The sequence below is a fragment of the Canis lupus genome, chromosome 25, assembly GCF_048164855.1.
Source record: "Canis lupus baileyi chromosome 25, mCanLup2.hap1, whole genome shotgun sequence".
Taxonomy (NCBI): Eukaryota; Metazoa; Chordata; class Mammalia; order Carnivora; family Canidae; genus Canis; species Canis lupus.
The window spans coordinates 23990608-24014124 of NC_132862.1; the positions used below are offsets into that span (position 1 = coordinate 23990608).

General features: G+C 33.6%; 1 protein-coding gene and 1 long non-coding RNA gene across 33 annotated transcripts in view; one reads left to right on the forward strand and one right to left on the reverse strand.

Annotated features, from left to right (window-relative positions):
- The window catches only part of LOC140617363 (uncharacterized), a 39561-nt gene extending 18375 nt beyond the window's left edge, over positions 1 to 21186 (reverse strand). For both annotated transcript variants that reach the window (XR_012017608.1, XR_012017607.1), the window contains exon 1: positions 21058 to 21186. This is a non-coding gene — a long non-coding RNA (uncharacterized lncRNA). The remainder of the gene's footprint in view (positions 1 to 21057) is intronic.
- The window catches only part of SOX5 (SRY-box transcription factor 5), a 996739-nt gene that overhangs the window by 932387 nt on the left and 40835 nt on the right, over positions 1 to 23517 (forward strand). For all 31 annotated transcript variants that reach the window (XM_072798660.1, XM_072798680.1, XM_072798683.1 and 28 more), the window contains one exon: positions 22596 to 22773. In XM_072798660.1, coding sequence (XP_072654761.1) covers positions 22596 to 22773 — 178 coding nt within the window. The remainder of the gene's footprint in view (positions 1 to 22595; positions 22774 to 23517) is intronic.

Here is a 23517-nt window from a genome sequence, read left to right on the forward strand (position 1 = left end):
TCATGATTCATCTTAATTGAAAATTAGTTCTAACAGGAGATTTGGGAAATAAAGCTTTTTGCTAACTTTGAGATAGTGTTCTTTAATGCCAACTGAGGGGAAAGGCTGAGTACGAGTATACATGTAGTGTAACCACAATTGAACCATCACCAACACGAACTATATGACAAAAAATTCTTTAAAGATAAAGCACACAAATCAAAGCGATTTCATAAGTTTTAAATGGCTCAGAAAGTGCTAAGGCCTTCACAGGAATACTTCCATGATGAAAAGTTTGAAGAGCACTGTTCTTTTTTTTTTTTAATTTTTATTTATTTATGATAGTCACAGAGAGAGAGAGAGAGAGGCAGAGACACAGGCAGAGGGAGAAGCAGGCTCCATGCACCGGGAGCCCGACGTGGGATTCGATCCCGGGTCTCCAGGATCGCGCCCTGGGCCAAAGGCAGGTGCCAAACCGCTGCGCCACCCAGGGATCCCATGAAGAGCACTGTTCAATACAGCTGTAACTTCAGTTAGCATTTTTATCTGGCCATGAAAAATTTTGAGTAGTAGTAGTTGCTAGAGATGTAATTTCCAACATGTGCAAGTTCCTAGAATACTAGTATTTGACTTATTCTTAGACCTTTTCAGATCAAGATCGCAAATAATCATTATTGACTACATCAGGCTGGAATTGGCCTCAGTGTGGTATCTCTAAGTAGTCCAGAGTGCTTAAATATGATTAATAAAATAGCAACTACCTTTCATCTACAAACGTAAAATGAAATAAAATCACTGATCCATTGTGAAACTGTTGGACTTGGTACTTTTTCCAGTTTTCATTTTTTTCCTAAAACTTCAGAACAGAAGGGGATGTTAGCCCTAGCTAATTATAACCACATTCAAATTGCCCATTTTCTATTCTTATGCTTTTTAAAAAATATTTTATTTATTTATTCATGAGAGACAGACAGAGAGAAAGAGAGCGAGAGAGAAAGAGGCAGAGACACAGGCAGAGGGAGAAGCAGGCTCCATGCCGGGAGCGTGATGCGGAACTCGATCCCGGGACTCCAAAATCAGGCCCTGGGCTGAAGGCGGCGCTAAACCGCTGAGCCACCTAGGGATCCCTTATTCTTATGCTTTAAACACTGTCTGGCATGTCAATTAAATGCTAGAAGCTCCCTGATACCTTGCTCTGTAGAGCTGCTTTGTTGAATAACTGTTGAACACCCCTCTCTCTCCGGTATGTCAATATCTGTGAAATAACAATTTTGTGAGCCTTTGAGATGTGATATGGATGTGTCACACTCAAGAAGTGAATTCATTTGAGAAGAATCACTCCATAGAGTTAAACTGGAAATGTACCCATTATCATTATCATCACTTCCTGGGTGGGACTTATGTACAGTGAATATAACATAGTGGTCCTGTCATTTTAAATAAAATAGTTTTCATTTTGCAGTTCCATGTTGCTAAACTGAAATATGTTAAATGAAGTGTTATCAGCAGAACCCCTGTGATGAGCCTCCTCCTTCCCTATTCATCTGTATTCAGTTGACAGAAATCTCAAACAGCTAGGTACTTAAACAGAGGCTTTTCTGAGCACAGTGATATTAAATGTCCAAGTAGGTCATTTGGTGATATATTCTTATGACTCAGAGAAAGAGGGGTTGGTCACATTTGTAACATAAAGACAGTAAAAATTATTTTAAAAAGAGATAGACTAGTCATAATCATGTGTTTTTTTTTAAGGCAAAATATACAGAGGGATTTAGGCAACTTTCTTTGAATTCAACTGACCTGGCCTCTGTTCCCCAGTATACTGAGTTTGTTTTGACAGGAACCTGTCTTGAACACAGCAGCCAGCTCTGAGGAACCATGTCAAAGCTTTTTAATAATGCAAACCATCGGGAAAGTGAGGGGATGTTGAGCATGTGCAGACACAGGAAGATCCACAGAATCACAGTTTCTAAATGAAATTTGCCCTCTGAAATAGATCCAAGCCAAAGAAGATTCACCACCCAAAAAACTGTGATTAAGGCATTTTAATTTTAAAACCAGGCATTTAAAACCTAGATAATATATATATAGGAAGGAAAAACAGCAATATGAAAGGATGCCTCTGTGTAAGAGGAGGATCTGGTTCAACCTCAGTGAACATCATGGCTAGAAAGGATAAGTCATTACTATGTCAGAGACTGAGAAAGCAAAGACACACTTCTATAGTTACCTATCTTTTGGGGAAAGCATTTGTGATTTCAACTTCCTAAAATGCACTTCAAATCAGCTCAGATCCTTTATTTTTCTATCCTAAGTAAATGATCAGTGCCTCATTTGAGCTGATTATTGACCCCTTTCCATCCCTCTAGGCCATATGTGTACTGGAACTGTTTGGAGAATTGAGAAGAGAAACCATACAGGACTCCTCTGGCCTCAGATTTGATTCTTTCTTTAATCAAATATATCTGTTTACACAACTTTCTTATTCATAAATAGGAGGAATTTTAATGGTCTGTCTCACAGAGATGCACCAAAGTATAGATATGTTTTTAAAATGACAACAAATATCAATGTCTTATTTAGATTGATGGAAAATAGTATAAATACATATTCATTAATTATATTTGTTCAATATATTTTTCTTTAGAGGGGACAAAGCATTCTACAATATTTTTAAACATTACAAAATGGAGAGGGGAAAGAAAACACAGTAATTAGATGTAGGTGAAGAGTCAAAAAAAATTTAAGAGATGTACCATTCTAAACTAAAGACAAGTTCAAAACCCAAAGTATTCAAAAGTGTCATTTATTTAACAAAATGTATTAGACTTTTTATTTAGAGACGTGTAGAAACTTAAGAAAAAAGGAAACTCGGAAGGTACTCAATTCAGAACACAATAATCGCCTCACGAGGTCACTTTGCCACCACTCCATGAGGTGGCATTATTTTATTCAGAATAACTCTTATTGTCACAATATTCTTATTTAAATAGAATTGTAATCAGCCTTCCAGGATTTCAGCTTGTGGTTTCATTGAATGACAATTGTATTTGTTAGTACTCTTTCAGTTGCAAGTAATAGAAAACCCAACCCAAACGGGATCAAGCAAAAAGGAAATGTATTCACTCATATTAAAAAGAAAAATTATTCTGACTTCAACCCTGGTTTAATCAGGAGCCCAAACAGTATCGCACGAAAGTGTTTTCTATCTCTTAGCTCTGTTCTTTTCTCATTCTTCAAAAGACTGTTCCTTTTCAGCATTTTATAGCACCCTACGCTTACTTCTATCATTCACTGATTCAACAAGTATTAATTCATGCCTACCGTGTGTCAAGTTCAATTCAAGGCAGTAGAACTACAGCTCCTATAGCTATGAACAAAACAGTTTGTCCTCTTAAGATCGTGCAGAATAAAAGGAAGAGACAAACTGTAGGCAATTAAACAAATAGATAATTTCATATATCGGTAAGTGCTATGAAGAAAATAAAACATAGTAAAAGATAAAATTCCTGGGGATATGCAAGGAAATCTTCTGAAGACAGAGATATAAAGGAAATCCTGTCTGAGACCTAAATCACGAAAAGGAAAGTACCTGCAAAGGTCTGGGAAAAAGCTAATCCGAATAGGAGGAACAGCAATTGCAAAGACTCTAATATGTGAGTGATGTTGATAAATTCGGGGCTTAGAAAATAGGTTGGAGTAGCTAGAATGCAGTTACCATGAGGGAAAATAATAAGAAATGGGGTTGAGAATGAGAAAGACCAGATCATGTAGGACTTTTTCATGTTAAAGAATTTATACTATATTCTAACTGCATTCAATTTAGACAGAAATAATAGGTTTTCCATTTGCCATACCATTTATTAATCTGCAAATTTTAATTTCCTACTCACTGTATTTCTTTCTTAGGGTATTATGTTTTTGAGGCATAAGAAATTTTGTTTTCTTTTACCCTTGGGCCAATTAATAGTTTAAGTATTTATAGTTAATAGTTAAGCATCTCTACAATAGTTCTCTAGAAATACGGTGGAATCTGACCTTCATGACATATATTGGACCTTGCCACTGGAAAGTCAAGATCCTTTAATTTGACAAATGTCTATTAATTGCCTGTGATGTGTCAGTCACAGTCCTAGGACCTGAAGATGCTGGCACATAGTGTAGAGCTCTGCGCTCATGTTGCACAGAGTATACAGTGAGGTATGTAATGAGGGATATGGGTGGGAAGAGAATTATATATAGCCTATTAAAGGCAGCAAGTAAGTGCCAGCAGTGTAGATTTAACCTAAAATATTTCCTGGGTTTTCTTCAGATTCACTTACTTTATCAGGGTTTTTTCATTAGCAATACAAGAAAATACACACTCTTCATAGTGCCTGTCACTACCTGTATGAAGCAAATTACAAGGTTGCATTTCGGAAGTGATATTTTGATATTAACACTAACACATGAGCACTAATTCAAATTTAGTCACCTTAAAAGTAAAAATTACTATTTGCTAGTGATGATAAGAGTTTTGGAACTCTTACTTTACTTATCTTCTTTTGATCAGATTAATAAACCACATAGGAAAAACAGACCCTAATTTCTAATTAATCTGATTTTTGCTTTTGATATTTTTTACTTTTTAAAAATTTTTACCCCCAAAATTATAAATCCGTGTGATTTCAACAGATCTGCCGGATGCAACAGACCTTTAGCTAGCTTTTAAAAAATCAGGGGAAAATAAATAAATAAATAAATAAATAAAAAATTAGTAAAAATTATGGTCTATTTAAGCATGTACATAATAATTCACTTAGAATTCTATTTATTTTACTGATAGTTTATATACAAAGTTCCACTAATACTATATTATTGTATTATATTCTATGAAGTGTGATTCCTTTTTATTTACACCTATTTTCCCCTTTTTTCATGAACTTATGATATTATGAAAGCAGCTTTAATTGTATCTATTAAGAAACAGATACTATTTTAATTCAGAATCTATCCAAAAAGTTATAAGATAATGAAATTCTCCATCATCATTTATATAGTTTCTCTCTACTGGCAATAATCAGCCATAAAAAACGTAGTCATTCTTAATTACAACTTTTTAAACAAAGACCAGAGATTGTATGAATTGATTAGTATTAAATATGAAAAGAAATGTCCTCAACAGATACACAGTGAGTGGTATAATTCACATTGACCGTAAATTATTGTTTAGGGGCTGTTTAACATGATCAGGAATTCATAAGCTTGTATTCATTACCTTGCATATCTTAAAGTTTGAGAACGTAGGAGACACAGAATAGCATTCAAAATAAAGAATAGCTCTTTTTTGGACCTAGGAAATAATTTTATGGCTCTTTTTTACTCGAAAATATGTTTGAATTTTTTTTTCTATATTGAGTAAGATTTTTTCTCACTGAAAATTTAATCTTAGAAATATTAAATTTGAAAAATGTATTCTTTCTGGCTCAGAGTATTGAGTATTGCTAAGAACTTGTCTAACACAGTGCTGCTTAGAAAGGATCATGCCTACAAATGCAACTGTCTAAATATCACAAAAAGCTAGCAGCTTCTCTTAACCTAAACCCTAAGGTGTCCTAAAGTTCTCATGGGAAGAATGTGCCCCTTTCTAGTCCTGGACCTCCCTGTAGATAATATAATTAGATGCTCCTTAGAATTACACACCCCTCCTTATGAGCTGTATGACTTACAGTTGTAATATCCCACAGTTTTCAGCACTTGACTTCTAACTACAGACTAGCTGATTCCGTTGAGTAACGTTTTCAGAACTCAACAGTTAAAAAACATACTCTTTAGGACTTCTGTTTTTCAAAAGGAGAAAGATAAGATCTCTACATTTAGAAAAAAATAAAGACCACAATTTTCATTTTACAAGTTTTACAATACCAAGATAATTTGAAGGGAAAAATGTATATTCAAATTGATAAAAAATTCATTTTCCCCCAAATTGTTCGCCAATACCAGAAAATACTAAGAACCCTACATTTTTGTAAAACCACAAAATATTTTTTCATTAAAACTCTGGTGTAGTCCTTTGCAAGACCAATGATCAGTACTGAGATTCTGTATGTGACTTCCATTTAAATTGGGCCTTTCAATAACCAAGGAATCTTATTTTTTAGTTCATTATATAATTTGAGCTGTTATGGTTTATTGTATGATTTTGATGACTTTTGGCAGTGTAGATATTTCATAAATAGGAGAACAAGAAATTGAAACCAAAAATAGAAAGGATGAAATACTGCAGAAAATTTTCTCTTGTGTTATTTCCAGTAGCACTTAAAATAACATAAGAAAAATATTCTGTTGTGAAGTATGTATAAAAGCATCATGACAGCAATAGGAATGTCCTTAAATAGGTACAGATTTGTGTTTTCTATACTTTTCCATGTAACTCTTTTGAGGATCAAAGTTTCATTTTAAGTCAGCAGGAGCTCAATATTCAGGTCAATCCTATATAAATATAGGGCAAGACAAGAATTTTGGGTCAACTGATGGAATTTTTAGTGCCAGTTTTCATGCAAATAGTGCTGTCATTTATCTAAGAAAATGGCAATTCGGATCTAATTTTAAGAAAATCACTGGGTAATTTGAGGGGGAGTTGCTTGGTTTTTTTTACATTAGTTTTCCTAGAGTTTCACTGAGCTACAATTCTGTTTTTTTTTTTTATATCTGGGACTATAATTTATGGACTTGCTATAAAATTATTAGAATTTTCTCATAATATTATGAGAAAAAATCAATTTCATAAGATTGATCATATTAGATACACTTCCTTCATCCATTGAATTTTAAGTGGCTGGCCCATAATATGCACTCAATAAATGTTTACTCGGTTACATGTTTATGTTACACAGCTCTATGTCAATAATACAAATTTAAACCACAGCTATCACTGTTTGTGATGTAGTTTTCACTATATATCTATTTTTGCAGTTAAGTTATTAATACCACATGATCTAAGAGGATGTGTCTATGTATTTTTTAATCCAGAAATAACTTTTTTTAGCTCTTGTCAGGTGAACTATTGGGCCTTTGGTGTAACCATATTATTTTCTAGAATTCTGGACATATATAAAATGCTGGAAATTTAATAAGATAAAAAGAAATATTTAAGAAAGATTTTGAAATATTATTTCAAAGTGCACTGAAATCCTATTTTTAAAAACAAGATCTACCTAATATCCACAGTTAATAAAATACAATTTAGTTTACATGATATATCTTCTACTGGAAAAAGAAGAATGAGAATATCTTCCTTTGGACATTTGGAAAAAGACATTTCCAAGCAATAGCCCTTACATTTTGCCTGAAACAAAACTATATGTTTCTTCACTGGTTTATATAATTTTTTTAAAAACTGCATAATGATTATGTTAGTCATAGCTGAGGTTTCTAGAGTCGCTTTTTTTACTAAGAACATTTTTTACTAAGGTTTATTCAGAAAACTTTTTGAACACCTATATAATATGCTAGAGAGTATGGTAGAACCAAAAAAGAACAATAATTAACACCCAGTACAGTGTAGTGGGGAAGATGAACAAACTAACAAATAAATTCTATGGACTGAGTACTAGTCAAAGAATAATATAGAGGTAAGGGAAAAAGTTCCCAGCATAACCTTGGAGTAATTGGAGAATGAGGACACATCTTCCAAAGGATATGCCATTTAGAAGGTTTTTGAAGGAAATGAAACAGCCAATACAAGGCATATAGGAGTGAAAGAACAGAGTGTTGGGTTTCATCTCAATTTTAAAGAAATAAGGTCTGTAATGCACGTCTAGAACATAGGGAGTGTAGTTAAGAAGAATAAAAATGTAAGGAAGACTCTCTAAGGGATGAAGTCTAACCTCCTTGGGATTCTAGTTCCAGCCCCACTCACCTCATTCACCTGATTTGTTACTTCTGCCTTTCTCCCAATCCCAGCAGTTTTGTGCTCCATATGAAGTCACTTCCTCTGTATCATGTTGTTTCATGTTTTTTTTTTTTTTTGCTTTGTTTTGTTTTTTGTTTTTTTTTTGTTTTTTGCCTGTGTTTGTGCCACTCTAGCTCTCTGGAGTTCTTTTGCCCTCTTCATTCCACTGTTTCGTCTTGCCTTGAGCCTACTCATAAGATCTATCTCAGCTATCAGCTCTATGTAGAATTGAATATACCATCATATGTGACCTTGCTATGTGGATACATACTCCTTGGTTTGTATCTCAGCACCCTTATAACACTTGATTATAATTGTCTTCCCTTGTATGATTCTGAGTCTCTTCAATGTAGAGACTATTTCTTATTCATGCTTAGCACCAAGCACAATATCTGACCTGTAACTGTAGCTCTAGCTCTGTTAAAAGAATAAACAAACACATAGCAAAACATCTGTGGAAGTAAACCAAGATATTATGTTCAGATGTGTGACTGAGTTTGGGGCCCCTTAGGTGGAAGTATCAAAGGTCAGTAGCTTGAATCATTGGAGGATAATCTCAACGCAGCATGAGCAGAATAGGATCATACCTATGAAAAATGAAACAGTGTCATTGTACTATGTAAAGAGGCTGTGTGCACAGGAAGATTATGGAACCTAAAAGTAAAATTTGTCATTGTTTATCCTGTCAGTCTAGTTGGGAAACACTGGATATAGAAAACATGGACATTCTGATCATTGAAGGGATCAGATCTCTAGTTGAAGCAAGCATAATTTACTAGTCCTTACTATGGTCTGAATAAAGCTCTCACTATATACTTTCTTCTGCCAGATTCTCATTGCTAAATTTCCTTTTTCAAGTATCTTGAGATTAGAAAAAAGTTATCTTAAAAACAGTAATATTCTGACCAGGCATAAATTAATTAATTGGCGTTCTGGTTTATATATTAGTATCATGGGTTTGTTTAGTATGAATACATCTGCAAGTGAATGGCCTCCCTTATAGATGCTAAAAAATTAAGTGGATACTGAAATGGAAGGCACAGGCCTATACTAATATTGGCTACTTTGGTTATATTGTTTAATTGACAATTCAAATGAGGTTTTAGGCAGAAAGATTATTTTGTTTTTTTCTTTTATATTTTTAAGTTTATCATTCTCCATTTCTCTTTTACGCCCAACAACTAGCTTTAAAAAGGCAGAGAAATATTCCGCCTATACATATATTAGTTTACATTCTACACATACACAGACAGACACACACACACACACACACACACGTGTGTGTGTATTTCATCCCTTACCACAAGAATCAAGAATGTTCATTCATTTTATTTGGCAATCTCATGACCAAAAGTAACATTTAAAATAAGGTCAAATCTAAAATAAATGCACTTATTCTTTCTCCTTAATTCTATCTAGAAGATATGATCAAAACTCTTATGTAATGATATCATTACAGTTGCTATATAAAATCCTTTATGCCACCCAGTCTGTGAAATGTATTATTCTTTTAATGTTATGGGTTGGGAAAAATTAAACATGAGGCATTACAGCTGAGTTTCACTACACATTAATTATTTTAATTGCCTATTTCTTAAATGAATATCTGATAAATCAATCTTGCAATTCTTCATGCTTCATGACATGCTTAACTCAATACAGACACTTAAGAGTCATTATGCTGTGAGAGCTTTAATACAAATTTGAGATCATTATAATTAAAATCAGACTCTTACCTGATGCTCAATCCTAAACCTTTTCATCTTTATTGAATTTTCTTTGGCCTGACCATACCTTGACTTTAATATTATAACAGCAATAGGCAGAATATATAATCAAGCTAAGCATCTTCAATACGTTCAGAAAAAAAAATCTTTTGCCTCCAGCGCGCATCATAAAAACTGGCCTTAACTGACATTCTATATACATAGTTATCACCCCTTAAAATTCTTTAAAGACAGCAGTTCCCTCCTGGTCACTGCCATGAAGACAAAGAATGCCTTAATGACTCTATTGAGGTTATCATTAAAATAAAAGGAGATTTGCAGACATAGGCTATAAATCACTATAAAATGGCCTGTGGGTAACCTTTGACACAACTCATTTGAAATAAACCTGGGATGGATTCATAGCCTTTGGTCAAGCCAGTAGGTGGGCTAAAGGTCTTTCCTATCCTCTCCTTCATTTTTTGCAATATAAGTTCCTCTCTAAATGACTGGACAGCATTTGGATATACGTAAATGGACATGTGCTTTATGTTGAAACAAAATAGGTATCAAATAATAGTGTTGAGGATGCTTATGCATTTACTTCAAATAGTTACTGTTTTATGACATATTTTAGATATATGAATACATTTGGAATTTATTTGTAGCTGCTTTGATAAAATATTTCATGATTTTGTATCATAAATATTTTGTAAGAGTTCAGACTAATATTACCCAAATTGAGCTCCGCATGGTCCCCATCATAATGGAGTATAACAATTTATTTGGAATGAAGAAGAAATGACAAGATTTCAATTGTTAGTCTGATTTCTCAGAGAAATTATTCCCTGTTGGCATTTAAATGGTAGAGGAAATTTGCTTAGGCTTATACTCCAGTGACTTGGATTCAAGTCCTAAGCTTACTAAAGTTATGACCATTGGCAAATTTTTAAATATCTCTAATGTCAGTTTCCTAATTTGTGAAGCAGGATTAATGGTATCTCACACCATCAATGACACTAAAATCTGACAAAATGTATAAGGACACTTTGTAACTAGTAAAGTTATTTAGATGTCAGAAGTAAAGTGAATAATATTAGAAAATCAGCATTAAGGTGAACAGATATAAAAGTATTCAAATTATTTTAAAAAGGTATTAACAGTCTACTAAACTTATCGGTATACTTTTATATGTTTTGTAATCCTTAACTGACTCCTTCCAAACATTAATATAACAAATAGTATACAGGACTGTAAGCATTTATTTCTTCTTGAGAAACTAGTTCTCTTCATGACAAAATCAGAATTTCTTTTGGAATAAATAGAAGTTCTCAGGTAAAAGTTGCATAATTCCTGTATCCAATGAAACATATATTATGTCTTTTATTCTATTTATTCTCCAATAAGTTAACTATGAGAGAAGGAGAAAGGAAAAATACTTTAAGTTGATCATAATTGGAAGATAATTGTTTTTGATTAATATTTTGGGGAAGGGAAAGTGGTCTTTATTTCTAGTAAAAATCTTCTAATCCCAAATAGCAAATTTTATAGGACCTAATGTTCAAAGAGCTCATGCCCTTGATACCATTTTGTATTTTCAGAAAAGGTGATGTGAGGGTCCATAGAAAGGAAAGTGGTCTTTATTTCTAGTAAAAATCTTCTAATCCCAAATAGCAAATTTTATGGGACCTAATGTTCAAAGAGCTCATGCCCTTGATACCATTTTGTATTTTCAGAAAAGGTGATGTGAGGATCCAAGGATATGAGAATTATAACCTTACAAAAGTTTTTAAAATGTTTAAAGTAAACATTTAAGATTTAAAATCCAAATCCCTCTTCTAGGCTAGTAAATCAATCACAGAGACCCTTGGTCTAAATAATACAGACTCAAAAAAGAATCCAGACTCTATGAAATACATTTTTTTCAAAAGAACTTCCTTCATGACACTCTTTTAGATTAATCACAGTGATATTTCTTCAAGTATTAAAATTTCATAGCAACTTCCAAAGCCTTAAACAGTTTTATCATTCAGTATCTGTCTATTGCTTCACCAACTGGAATATAAATGCCTTCTTTCCAATAACTAGTACTGTTGGGAATAAAGCTAAAAGATACTTTTGGGACAAATTAAAGAATAAACCTTCCACCTGAGGGGAAAAAAGTGAGATGGGGCAAATGGGACAAGTCTTCTAATTCTATACAGAAAGGAAAATCAACCAGGATTGCCCTTATTCTAAAGGGTGAGAATCAGTCTGGGCTAAAGCAAGTGGGAGTGAGAGAAGTAAGTTTTGCATTTAAATTTTATCTTTGCTTATCCTTGGACTTTTTACCCTTTGTCTTCAGTGACTGTCCCTCTTTCTCTGTCTGCAATGAATGGAGTAGAAAGAGTTGTAGTTTAGATGTAGCAACCTAGTAAAGTTTCAAGTTAAATTAATAGGCAGCCTATTGCTCAGGGGTGCCTGACAATGGCTCTGTGAACTGACATCTATAACTAGAAAGCAGTGCATCTTAGAGGTGTCAAACCTTCAACTCAGGGGAAAGCAAGAAGAAAAGGGAGCAAAACTCTGAAGACTAGGAAGAACTATGAAATTCAAGTAGTGAGAAGAATTCATTTGAAGAGATTTAAACATAGAAGGATGTGTTATGGTAGTACATGTGTTCCTATCATTCATTAGACAAAGTGACAGTTAAAACACTTTATGAGAAAATTGTAAAATACTTTATGAAAAAAAAGAAAAGAAAAAATGATTGAGAATTTTTCATTGATTAATCCTAACTATCCATATAATTAAGATTTAGTAGTTAATATTTAGTGTTTTTTCGATTCAAGGCCATATGTAGGTGATTAAAACATTTAATTTACTAATGCCTACCCTCAAGAAAGTTGTACTCAGTCTGTACTCAGATCATCCCTAAACATTCCTTTAAAGAATAAAGCCTTCTTGGGACTCCTGGGTGGCTCAGAGGTTTATTGCCTATCTTCGGCCCAGGGTGTGATCCTGAAGTCCCAGGATTGAGTCCCACATCGGGCTCCCTACATGGAGCCTGCTTCTCCCTCTGCCTGTGTCTCTGCCTCTCTCTCTCTCTCTCTCTCTCTCTCTCTGTGTGTGTTTCTCATGAATAAATAAATAAAAATCTTTAAAAAAAATCTTAAAGAATAAAGCCTTCTTAAACTATTTAAACTCTGATTATTTTGCAATCAACAATTGAAGAAGACAACTAATGCAATAAAATGAAATACAATGGTTTGTTAGTCAGTGATAATAGGGTTCTGCCTTAGTCTTCCCTAACTTGTAGCTTTGTGTCTCATTCACCTTCAAATCCATTACACGATGTGTGCATGCGCACATGCACTCATGCATACATGTGTCCATCCTTCTCCAAGGTTCTATGCCTTAGAAAACTTGACCCTTACTCAATCTCCCACGTAGATACAACACACCAATTAACTGTCACAACTGTCATTTACCATTAAATAGTAATAGTGGGTCCACCAGACTATGAGGGATTTGTGCCCATTAGAACCTATATAAGCATATATGTAGGCATTGGAAATGAGGTTTCTATTTAATTAAATGAGAATTAATATTAAATGACATATGCATGATAATACCTGCTCTTTTTTTTTGCCCTCTTTCTCCTAGGATGGCCTTTTCTTAGGATCTATAAAAACTTAAATCCCTAAAGAACCATAGATATTTTTGAAAAGAAGTTTCTTTAGCCCTCTAAGGATCTTCCGAAGTATTTGATTTTGTTTGTTTTCTTTCAAGATTCACTCATTCTTTTAATGTTTTTATGAGTTTTCTTTCCCCTGTGAATAATAGGCCTCCAAGTGGGATGGGGAGGGGTGCAAAGAATTTATACTCATTTGTATTGGAGTTATTTATATTGTTCTGCTGTCCTTTTGATATTAATTCCTTTTGTAGATTCAGGCAGAGAGGTTGGTTTGCTTATTTTGTACGTCCAAGTCCAAGTAAAGGTGTTGTCCACAAAATGCAGGGGGTAGTAGAATCTGATCAGCGTGGTTTCTATTTTCTTATAGTTTATTTTGTAACACTGTATTGCTCCGAGAGTTCTTGCTTTATTTTGTGTGTGTGTGAATCCATTCCATCATTTGATAATTTTTGTAACCTTGATTAATTTTTTGACATATCTTCAAGTGAAATGAACAGAAAATTAAAATGACAAATGCTTTTCAGTTATGTATCTAAGAACTGATCAAATGGTGCCACAGAAACATTATGTTCTTTCTATACATGGAGTTACCAACTCTTTATTTATCTAAAGTATTTTTTATTTTTTTTTATTTTTTTAAAGATTTATTTATTTATTTATTTATTTATTTATTTATTTATTTATGAGAGAGAGAGAGAGAGAGAGGCAGAGACACAGGAGGAGGGAAAAGCAGGCTCCATGCTGGGACCCCGACTCAGGACTCAATCCCGGGACTCCAGGATCACGCCCTGGGCCAAAGGCAGGCACCAAACTGCTAAGCCACCCAGGGATCCCCTCTAAAGTATTTTTTAAAAGCTTTTGAAGGTTTACATTTAGAGGCTAATAAGAAGAACTGGTATGATTATTAACATCAAGTCTTACTGCTTTATGCTTTCTTTTAGCCTCTTGGTAGAAGCACTATTAATCATTTTAAAAGATAATAGCAATCATCCAGATGTAATGAGCAACCAGAGGACAAAATAACCATTATTATTAGGAATTTGAAGTTGTCTAGGGACAAGAGGTTAAACAAAGTTGAATCTGAAACACCATACATTTTACACTGGCTCATGTTATAACTGTTTTCATCAAATATTATTCTTGACATTTGTATTCCTTCTCCATATTTTCAAATGTACTCTGCATTTGAAAAATTTACTCTGCAGAATTTCTGTGAATGAATTTTCATTTAGTATTGTGAGCTAAAGTTCTTCTGACAGGACATTCTTCAAGTACATATATAGAAACTATATACGGTATAGTTTTAGCACATTTTGAAAATGAAAAGTAAAGGTTAGATAGTTAATCTAAAATTAAAGTTTCAAAACTCAGTTAGAAATGTTAAAGAGAAGGGAGAAGAAATATTAAAAGAGACAGAAAGAAAAAGCAAAAAGGAACGATATCTAGTTCTGCAAAGTAAATGAGTAAAACTGAGGGAGATTCATGAAATGCGTTCATATATCATGGTTGAAGAATGAGAAACAAGTTTTTTTCCAGGCGTCAAAATGAAGTAATGGTAAAAAAAAAAAAAAAAAAAAATGCTTTAGAATCATGGAAGCACTTAACATGTGTTGGCTATACGTCTCCCTTAGGACGATGGATTAGCTATCACTGCCTAACAAGATACTGCACAATTTAGTGACTTTAAACAATGAACGCTTATCTCACACAATTTCCACAGGTCAGGAATCTGGGAGCCGCTTACCTGGATGGACCTGGGTAAGAGTCTCTCATGTGGCTGCAATTAAGTTGTCAGCTGTGGTTGCAGTCTCGTGAAAGCTTGATAGGTGCTGGTACATCCACTTCCAAAGTGTCTCACACACGTGCCTAACAAGTCATATCTTGGTGGTTGGCAAGAAGCCTTGGCTCCTTGCCAGGTGGAGCTCTCTATGGGCTGTTTGAGTATCCTCGTGACATTGCAGGTGGCTCCCCCCTGGGGATGATTTTGTCCCCCAGGAAACATTTGGCAGCATCTGGAGACAGTTTTGGTTGCTGCAGCATGAGCAGAAGGGCTACAAGCATCTAGTGTAGAGCCAGGGATACAGCTAGACATCCTACGCAGGACAGTCATTCACAACAAAGAATTATTCAGCCAAAATATCAATAGTTGCTGAGATTGAGAAACCATACCCCAGAGCGATTGATCCAAGAAAGAGGAAGGTAGAAGCTACAACATCCTTTATGACCTAGCACTGGGAGTCAAATTGTCCTTTCCGCAGTAGTAGCCTATTGGTTATATAGCTTGGTCCTGTTTTTGTGGGAGAGGAATACGCCCCATCATAAATACCAGGAGGCAGGAATTATCAGGGGGCCACTGGAGGGCCAGCTACCCCAGAAGAACTTTGTGTGTAGAAGGGATGGCATTTTTTGGCTTAGGTGTTATGAAGCAATTTTTAAATTAAGAAATGGATGCTAAATATTACTGATATTCCACAAGCCAAGCCACGCACTTTATTCTTCTATTTGTGTTCAAATATATATGTGTGTGTGTTTGTGGATATAATTGACATTTTAGAGGCATTAAATCATCAAAAGCAAAAAAAACAAGGGAAATACTTGACTCAAATGTTAACAGAAAAGGAACAGGGAGCATGTAAAACAACAAATTAGATGATGAAGACTATGTGAATACCTGTAACTTAATTAAATGTAAAAACAATATGAAATTATCACTATGAAGCAAATATCCCCCAACTACACTACTAGTACTCTCTTTTAAAAGAAGCAATATATGTGAAGCAAAAGTGTAAACTGGCAAAATAAGAAAGCTAAATGAGAAGCTACAATATATTACCCTCAGCTAAATAACTGAAGACTTGCATTTAAATGGCATTTAAGTCTAATAGCATTAACACAGCAAAAGCATACCTACCAAAGAATTCCTGGAGTTCTATCTGCCTGGTTAACAAGGCATCTTGCAATTTGTTTTTTTTTTTTTTTTTTTTTTTTTTTTGGCATCTTGCAATTTGTAAGACCAAAGGCAAGCATTCCTTCATGAAAAGGGCCTCAGGACCATGTGGTCTTTAAGTTGATAGACTTGATTTTTAGGCATCAAGAACCTACTAATAAATTATGGAGTTGGAGTAGCTATACAAGTAGGATCCCTTATTCTTAAGGGGCTAAGAAAATAATTTAACATGTTTAGGTAGTTTTATCTGATATTACCTTGATTGCCTTTTGCACATAAATGCAAACCTTTTTCTGATCTAAGTTTATGAAGGAAAGATCAGAGATCAGGGACTTTTGGATTCTCAAAAAGATTGTTTTGTTTTGTTTTATCTGTTTTGTTTTGTTTTTCTCTCTAGTAAGCCTCTAACTGAACTGTAGAAAGAACTGCCTTATATGGGCGGAAAAGGTGCAAGAGGGTTCCTGCAGTGAACAATAGGAATAGACAATGAATGCAAGCTAGGGAAGAGAGGTGCAGCCACAGTGCCCATTATCCAATTCAACCTGTAGTGTAACTTCCCTACTTAATAGGATTATTTTATCAGAGAGGATAATAGCAACCAGCTGATTAATTTTGCAACATGCTTCATGAATGCTTTACTCTCCACCATATGTTATTTTTGCTACTTACTTCACATGAGTATTTGTGGTAAATATGGGGACAACCACAGATTTCAAATTGTGCAGAGGAAGTAGCCTGAAATTCCATATTTTATTTTATTCAATAGTTGTATGCCTATTAAGGAATCAAATCATATTTATAAATGAAAGAATACATTAAATACACAGACTGTCCTCAAATAGTTTAAATAAAACCCAATTCCACATGCATCTTCACTGCAGGCTTAAATATAAAGTAAATACATTCTTTGCTCCTTTATTACTGACCCCATAAAACCAAAGCCTCAAAGCCACAGGCCTAGATGTCAGGTGATTTGCATTTTTCTAAATGCCCAACATAAAAGAGCAAGTAATAAATAGTTGAAATTTTATTCAATAAAGAATGAATGGATGGATGGATGGATGGATGGATGGATGATTGCATAAATTTATATGTTCTTGCCCATTGCCAGTATAATGCTTTAAATTTGTTATCCACCAAATAAATATTTGATTTTCAGTAACTATCTTAGGTAACTACTTAAAGAAAAATTATAATAATGAGAATGAGTAAAGATGTGAATAAAGGTGGGATTTTAAATTCTGGGGAATATAATTATCTGCTCATCCTTAGTGGCGCAACTTGCGGTTCAAGGACCTGCATGTAGATATATTTTCTGTTGTGAAGGACAAGGAAACAAACAGAAGGGAGTAGATTTCTTTAGGATACTGGTAGTCCTGTTTTCTAGTACTCTATTAAGCTTCCTTAGCAAAAATAAAAAATAAATTAAAAAAATTAAAAAGAAGAAAGGCTTAGGAATGAGGGGAGAGAAATAAACCTCCAGGATTCTAGAGAATGATTTTTCTTTGATAAATTATCGATTTCTGTGAGCCGTTTGGTCTTCACACATTAAAAATTAAGACTATCATACGATTATGTTAGACTAACATGTTTTTCCTAGAATAAGCTTATTATTTGAAAATCGTCTAAGTAAAATATATTTTAAATTTACATAGTTATTTTTTAAAGTTTTTTATAGTTTTTGTTACGTTTATGTGGAATAATTCTGCATTCCTGATTACAGTTGTATTTCTCCAGTGCATCTAAGGCTGTATGTTTATGTCAAGTAATTTTCTTCTTCCAAATTTATTATTTATCTCTGTGGAATATTTATTTTCATTGGTTAAGACATAAATTCATTATACCCCCACAATATTTCTACAAGACATAAATTCATTACACCTCCACAATATTTCTACAATGAAGACAAGTTGACATTAGTTAGATGTTTGCTTTCAGACAAGTCGTAGTAGCTATAAGTGGAACATGCCTGAACTTTATGTTTGTTTAGATTATACTTGTTTTGCATTTTATCCCAGATGAGTAAAATTAGACAATATTAGGAGAAGTTATAATCATAAATAGATTCCTAGAACTTATGTTTATATATATGAAATATTATTCTCTTATGCATTTTTGTATGAATTCTTGTATTTTCTGATATATAGGATGTGGACTCCTGGTATTTTAGCTCTTTAGCGCTACCAAATGACCTTTTTGATGCTATGTAGTACAGAGAACAGAGAAGCACAAAAAAAGTCACCAAAGAAATCAACATTTGTACCTGAAATTTTAAGCTGGTATATCAATAGCGAATGCGTGTGTTACTTCATTTTATTGCACATGTATTGACCTTTATGTGTGTTTTTTTGATATAAAGAATTACATATTTAAGTCTGAATTTCAGAAATTCATTTCATCAACGTCTTTTTAAATTTAAGATTAAATTTGTTATATAACTAAAAAGAATATTGTATGATGAGTCTAACAACCTGGGTTTCTTTAGAACTTTGTTTTAGTTTCCTTTCTGAGATTATTTATTACTTCATAGAACTGAAGATTAAATAGATGATTTGAAATATTATAATGAATTCTATAAATGTAGGTAATAACCTATCAGTTAAAACTTATTTACCTTAGCTTACACGTTTTCTTAAAACGTTTGCCTTATATTTATATTAGGCTAGCATATCAACTTTGGAACTATTCAACAGATATATAAGATTCTTCTTAACTCTCACTTTGTGTATAAATTAACTAATTATGAAATATGCTATTTTCAAAATTTTCAAATGGAAGCATCATTTAATGATTAGACAAGTAATTAAAGAGAAATTGTTTTTTATCACTTTACAGTGTACTTCATAGAAATGCTATTTTTCCAATGCTTTCTTGACCTTGAAAATTACTTATATTCTTTTATATAAAAATTATTTATTTACAATTTTAGAATGCATGCTTTATTTGTAAGAGTGGGTTTAATCATGCTAAGCTTTCAAATTTCTCCTAAATAAGTTCTTGCAAATAAAAAACAAAGTAGAAAAACCTTTGGGAAAAAACTTAACCTTTGGCATTTATTGTGCATATTCATAATTAGGAGAATGCAGGTCATAAATAAATAGTCCACCTTCATTTTATAGTTAGGATTTTAAATTTTTCATCTAGTCAAATGAAAAATAATTAATAGAAAATGGGAAAACTACTGTAATTTTTGTATTCTTCATGAATAATAGGTATTTGGTATAGTAGCTCAGTAGTAAATTATTAGAAGAACCAAATTGTGAAATAATATCATATAATGGGTCAAAATTATTTGTATAGTTACCACTATAAGGATCAAGCATGTGGGTTCTTATTAATATACCATTAGCCAGGTCACACAATGAAAGAGAACGAAAGGGCAATTTTGAATGACATTTCTATCAACTTGGGAACTGTCAACCTCTATTATGTCCTTGGGGCTTTGCACTTTTTAGCTTTCAGACATCTGTGCTGCCTTGAATGGAGGAGAATATTAAGAGTTCCAGTGGGTCTCTTGCTCTAATAAATGCTTTGGGTAGTCATTTTTCAGTACGTGCATGTAATAGTGCTTAGTGCTTAAAGCTAAGCATATGACATTTCATATGCTTCAGATCCCATCAGCACCTACATCTGCATCATCTTCATCAACACCATCATTCCCCCTACACATACACACTCACGCTCTATTTCCTTTGTGCTCATAAATCTCTTCTCTTGCAACTCTGGGAATATATTCCATCCTCTCTTTTTTTCTGCACAGTCAAGTGAAACAACCACCTTAATTTTTCCAAGTCTTCCCTCAAAACTTTTCCAAGAGTTGTGAATACTGCCCAAGGAAGTTTTCAGGCTATCATGACAAAAGGCAGTAGTTTCATACAGAAAGCAGTAAGCAGGTACATTTGATAAAGGATAAAGTGTCTAGAGTATTTACAGCTGCATGGTAAACAGTCAGTAAAGCTCCTATCTGACAGGATATTTAAACTGAATTAACAGGAAGAAAATCTGGATCCTAATCTTTATTGGCCTACTGAATGTCAGTAGCATTTAGTTTATTATACATATGTATGTTTTCATTTATTGTTATTAGCGTACGTTATGCTTTGATAAAATCTTAAAGAATGAGATAACCATGTATTTTTTTAAAGACATGTTTTTTGAGAGAGAGAGAGAGAAAGAGAGTGTGCATGAGCAAGCACGAGCTGGGGTCGGGGGACAGAGGGAAAGGGAGAAGGAGAGAAACATGCTGAGCAGAAGCAGACTTGGGGCTTGATCTCAGGACCCATTAGATCATAACCTGAATCGAAATCAAGAGTGGGATGTTTAACTTACTGAGCTACCCAGGTGCCCCAACATGTGTTTTTTAATGTTACCTCCTTACATTGAGGAAGTCTTAAAAAAAAAAGAATTTGAAGTTAATTTTTTTTTTAAAAACTATCTCTATATGGTATATGGTGATGGCTCTCAAATATTAGTGTGCATCAGAATCATCTGGAATGCTTGTTAAAACAGGTTGCTAGAACCCACCTCCAAAGTTTCTAGAATAGAGAATTTGCTTTTCTAATAAGTTCCCAAATGGTGCTGATGGTACTGATCCAAGGATCACATTTGTACTCATCTGTACTGCAGTATGGGCAAAAGGGGCACAATACTTTTGGGTTTCTGTCACCATAACCTCATATATAAGGATTATAGCTCACCACCTTAACCAAATGTTCCAGATTGAAAGATCTCTGAATAATTTTGCCCTTGCAGATTTTACAATGCTAAAGTAAACTTTTCTTAATTATATGGTGAACCAGTCATGGAATTAGCTTACCTTCCTTTCTTCCAAGACTATGAATCCATATAAATTTGGTATGATGGTCATCAACTTACTACACATCTAATGTGATCTCAGATTGCTCTTTGAATTCTCATAGATTTTCAGTTAGCTGTTCTTTTTTTTTTTTTTCCTGAAACAGAAAACAGAATTTAAAAAAAATGTTAAAGAGTAATTTCTTCTAGTTTGTTCATAAGTTTGCTAGGTGCAGCCAACCATGGAATTTAATAATAAACCACTTTAAAAATATAAGCTTTAAATAGATGTCATATTATGCCATTTTACCATTTTTATAGTGATTGATTTCAATGGTTTTTGGTAGATATATATATATATATAAAATTTTGTACACATTAATATGTTTCCATTCCATCAAATCACACTATTTTTCCAACTTGTTCCACTTTCAGCAAGTTATCTTGCTACTACCTGTAGATAGTTTATGTTCTTAACTCATGAAGATAGAACAGTAACAAAGTGGAAAGTAAATTTTTATTCTACAATATTACTACATGTAAAATTGTAGGTATTGTAAGCAATAAAGTATAAACATGTGATATTTCCATTTTAGAGCACAAAAGAGGAATACAAATTTCTCAATTTGTGATGAAAAAAGTGATGTAATGTTAATATTATCTGATTCTTATAAATGTGGTAGAAATTTTGATGATAATTGTATACATAAATTTTTGTATGATATTACACAAAGACTAACATAGAAAGGTATAAAATAGAATGAAAACTACATAAACTTGACCTATTCAAATATTGAACAATTGGAACTCATCATATGTTCTGAATTAACCACATAAATATCTTCAAACCACAATGTATTGATTGTGGCATACGTTGTAAGGAAAATCTGGAAAACAAATTTAGATTTAAAAATGTAACGCTAAGTGTTTAGAACAGTGTCGCATATAAATAGCACAAATTGGTATAATGTCAATTATGTTTATTTTCATTTTTAGATGAAATCCAAAACTGTTTCTGTGAAACCTAAGAGAAAAGTTTATTTTCTAAGACAGAAATTTTCCTTCTTTTTTTTGTAATTAATTTGGAGAGCAGTTCTGATCAGAGGTACACACCAATTAACTCCTCCATCATGGATAATTCCAGGTACTCTGTCTTAAGCACTAGGGTACAAAGGTGCTTGGGACTCAACCCCTGTTATTATGAGGTTGAAAAAAACCTACCTATATCATAATTTTGCATGAATTATGTAATTGCCTCTCAGCAAAAATGAATAGTACAAAGAGTAGCTTAAGAATATTTCTTATAGGTACATCAGTTATATACTTTCTGGATAGTTGACTGCACGTGTACTTTCTTTTATACAAAAGGTTTTTCATAATATGTAGTTGTAAGTGACATTGTTGACAGCTAACCAGACACTCTAATGTTCAGGTTGAATGTTAAGACCACTGATTGATAGAGTAATTTGGTGGGAAATGACAGGCTGTATACCTGTGTTTTTCTAGGCATTTTTGATCAGCCGTGCCTTATCACAGCTCATGTTCTAATGATCATTGCAGGATGAAGTGGCACAGCCACTGAACCTATCAGCTAAACCCAAGACCTCTGATGGCAAATCACCCACATCACCCACCTCTCCCCATATGCCAGCTCTGAGAATAAACAGTGGGGCAGGCCCCCTCAAAGCCTCTGTCCCAGCAGCATTAGCTAGTCCTTCAGCCAGAGTTAGCACAATAGGTAAGTTCTGTTTCTTTTGTTCTTGCTGATTTTCTGTTTATGGCAATTGAATGAAATCATTTTTTAATGGCGAATCACGCATACCCTGTGCATGGTTTTAGTTCCATAGGAAAGTTTCAATTTGATGAACCTCATAGGTATGTTCTAAACATGCAAATGCTATTTATAACTGAAGTCCAAGTTACAATGTCCCCCTGAAAAGCTAATTGAACTGGTTATGTTTGTTGATGTCACTGATGTTCTTAAGTTTATTTTAAAAAGGAGGCCTAATTGACTTAATCGAAGAGAGCAATGTGTCCAGAATGTTGTTGTTAGATAACTTGCCTTTTCCATCACTGAAATATATTTCCATTTTTTGTGATGTGTGCAAACTATTCATAATGATAAAAGATATTCTACCTAGATGAGCAGTAACCCATCAGGATATGAAGTTTTTCAATTCCATACTGCTTGAGATTTACTTGAACATACCAAAGTATTATAAAAAGTACATAGCTTCATTTCTCCATTATTGTCATTTTGGTAAAGTCAACACTAGAAAATGCTTCTATAAGCTGACTTTTTAAAAATTCCAATGATTCTTACTTTAGTAACACATAAATTAGACTGTACACACTTACTTCAACCTACATTTATTGACATGTTTATCATTTGCATACTGTTATAAGGAAACTAGCACAGACAAGCCTTCAAGGAGCTCAGGGTTTAGTCAGGGATAAGACTCTTTAGTTAGGGGATGACTCA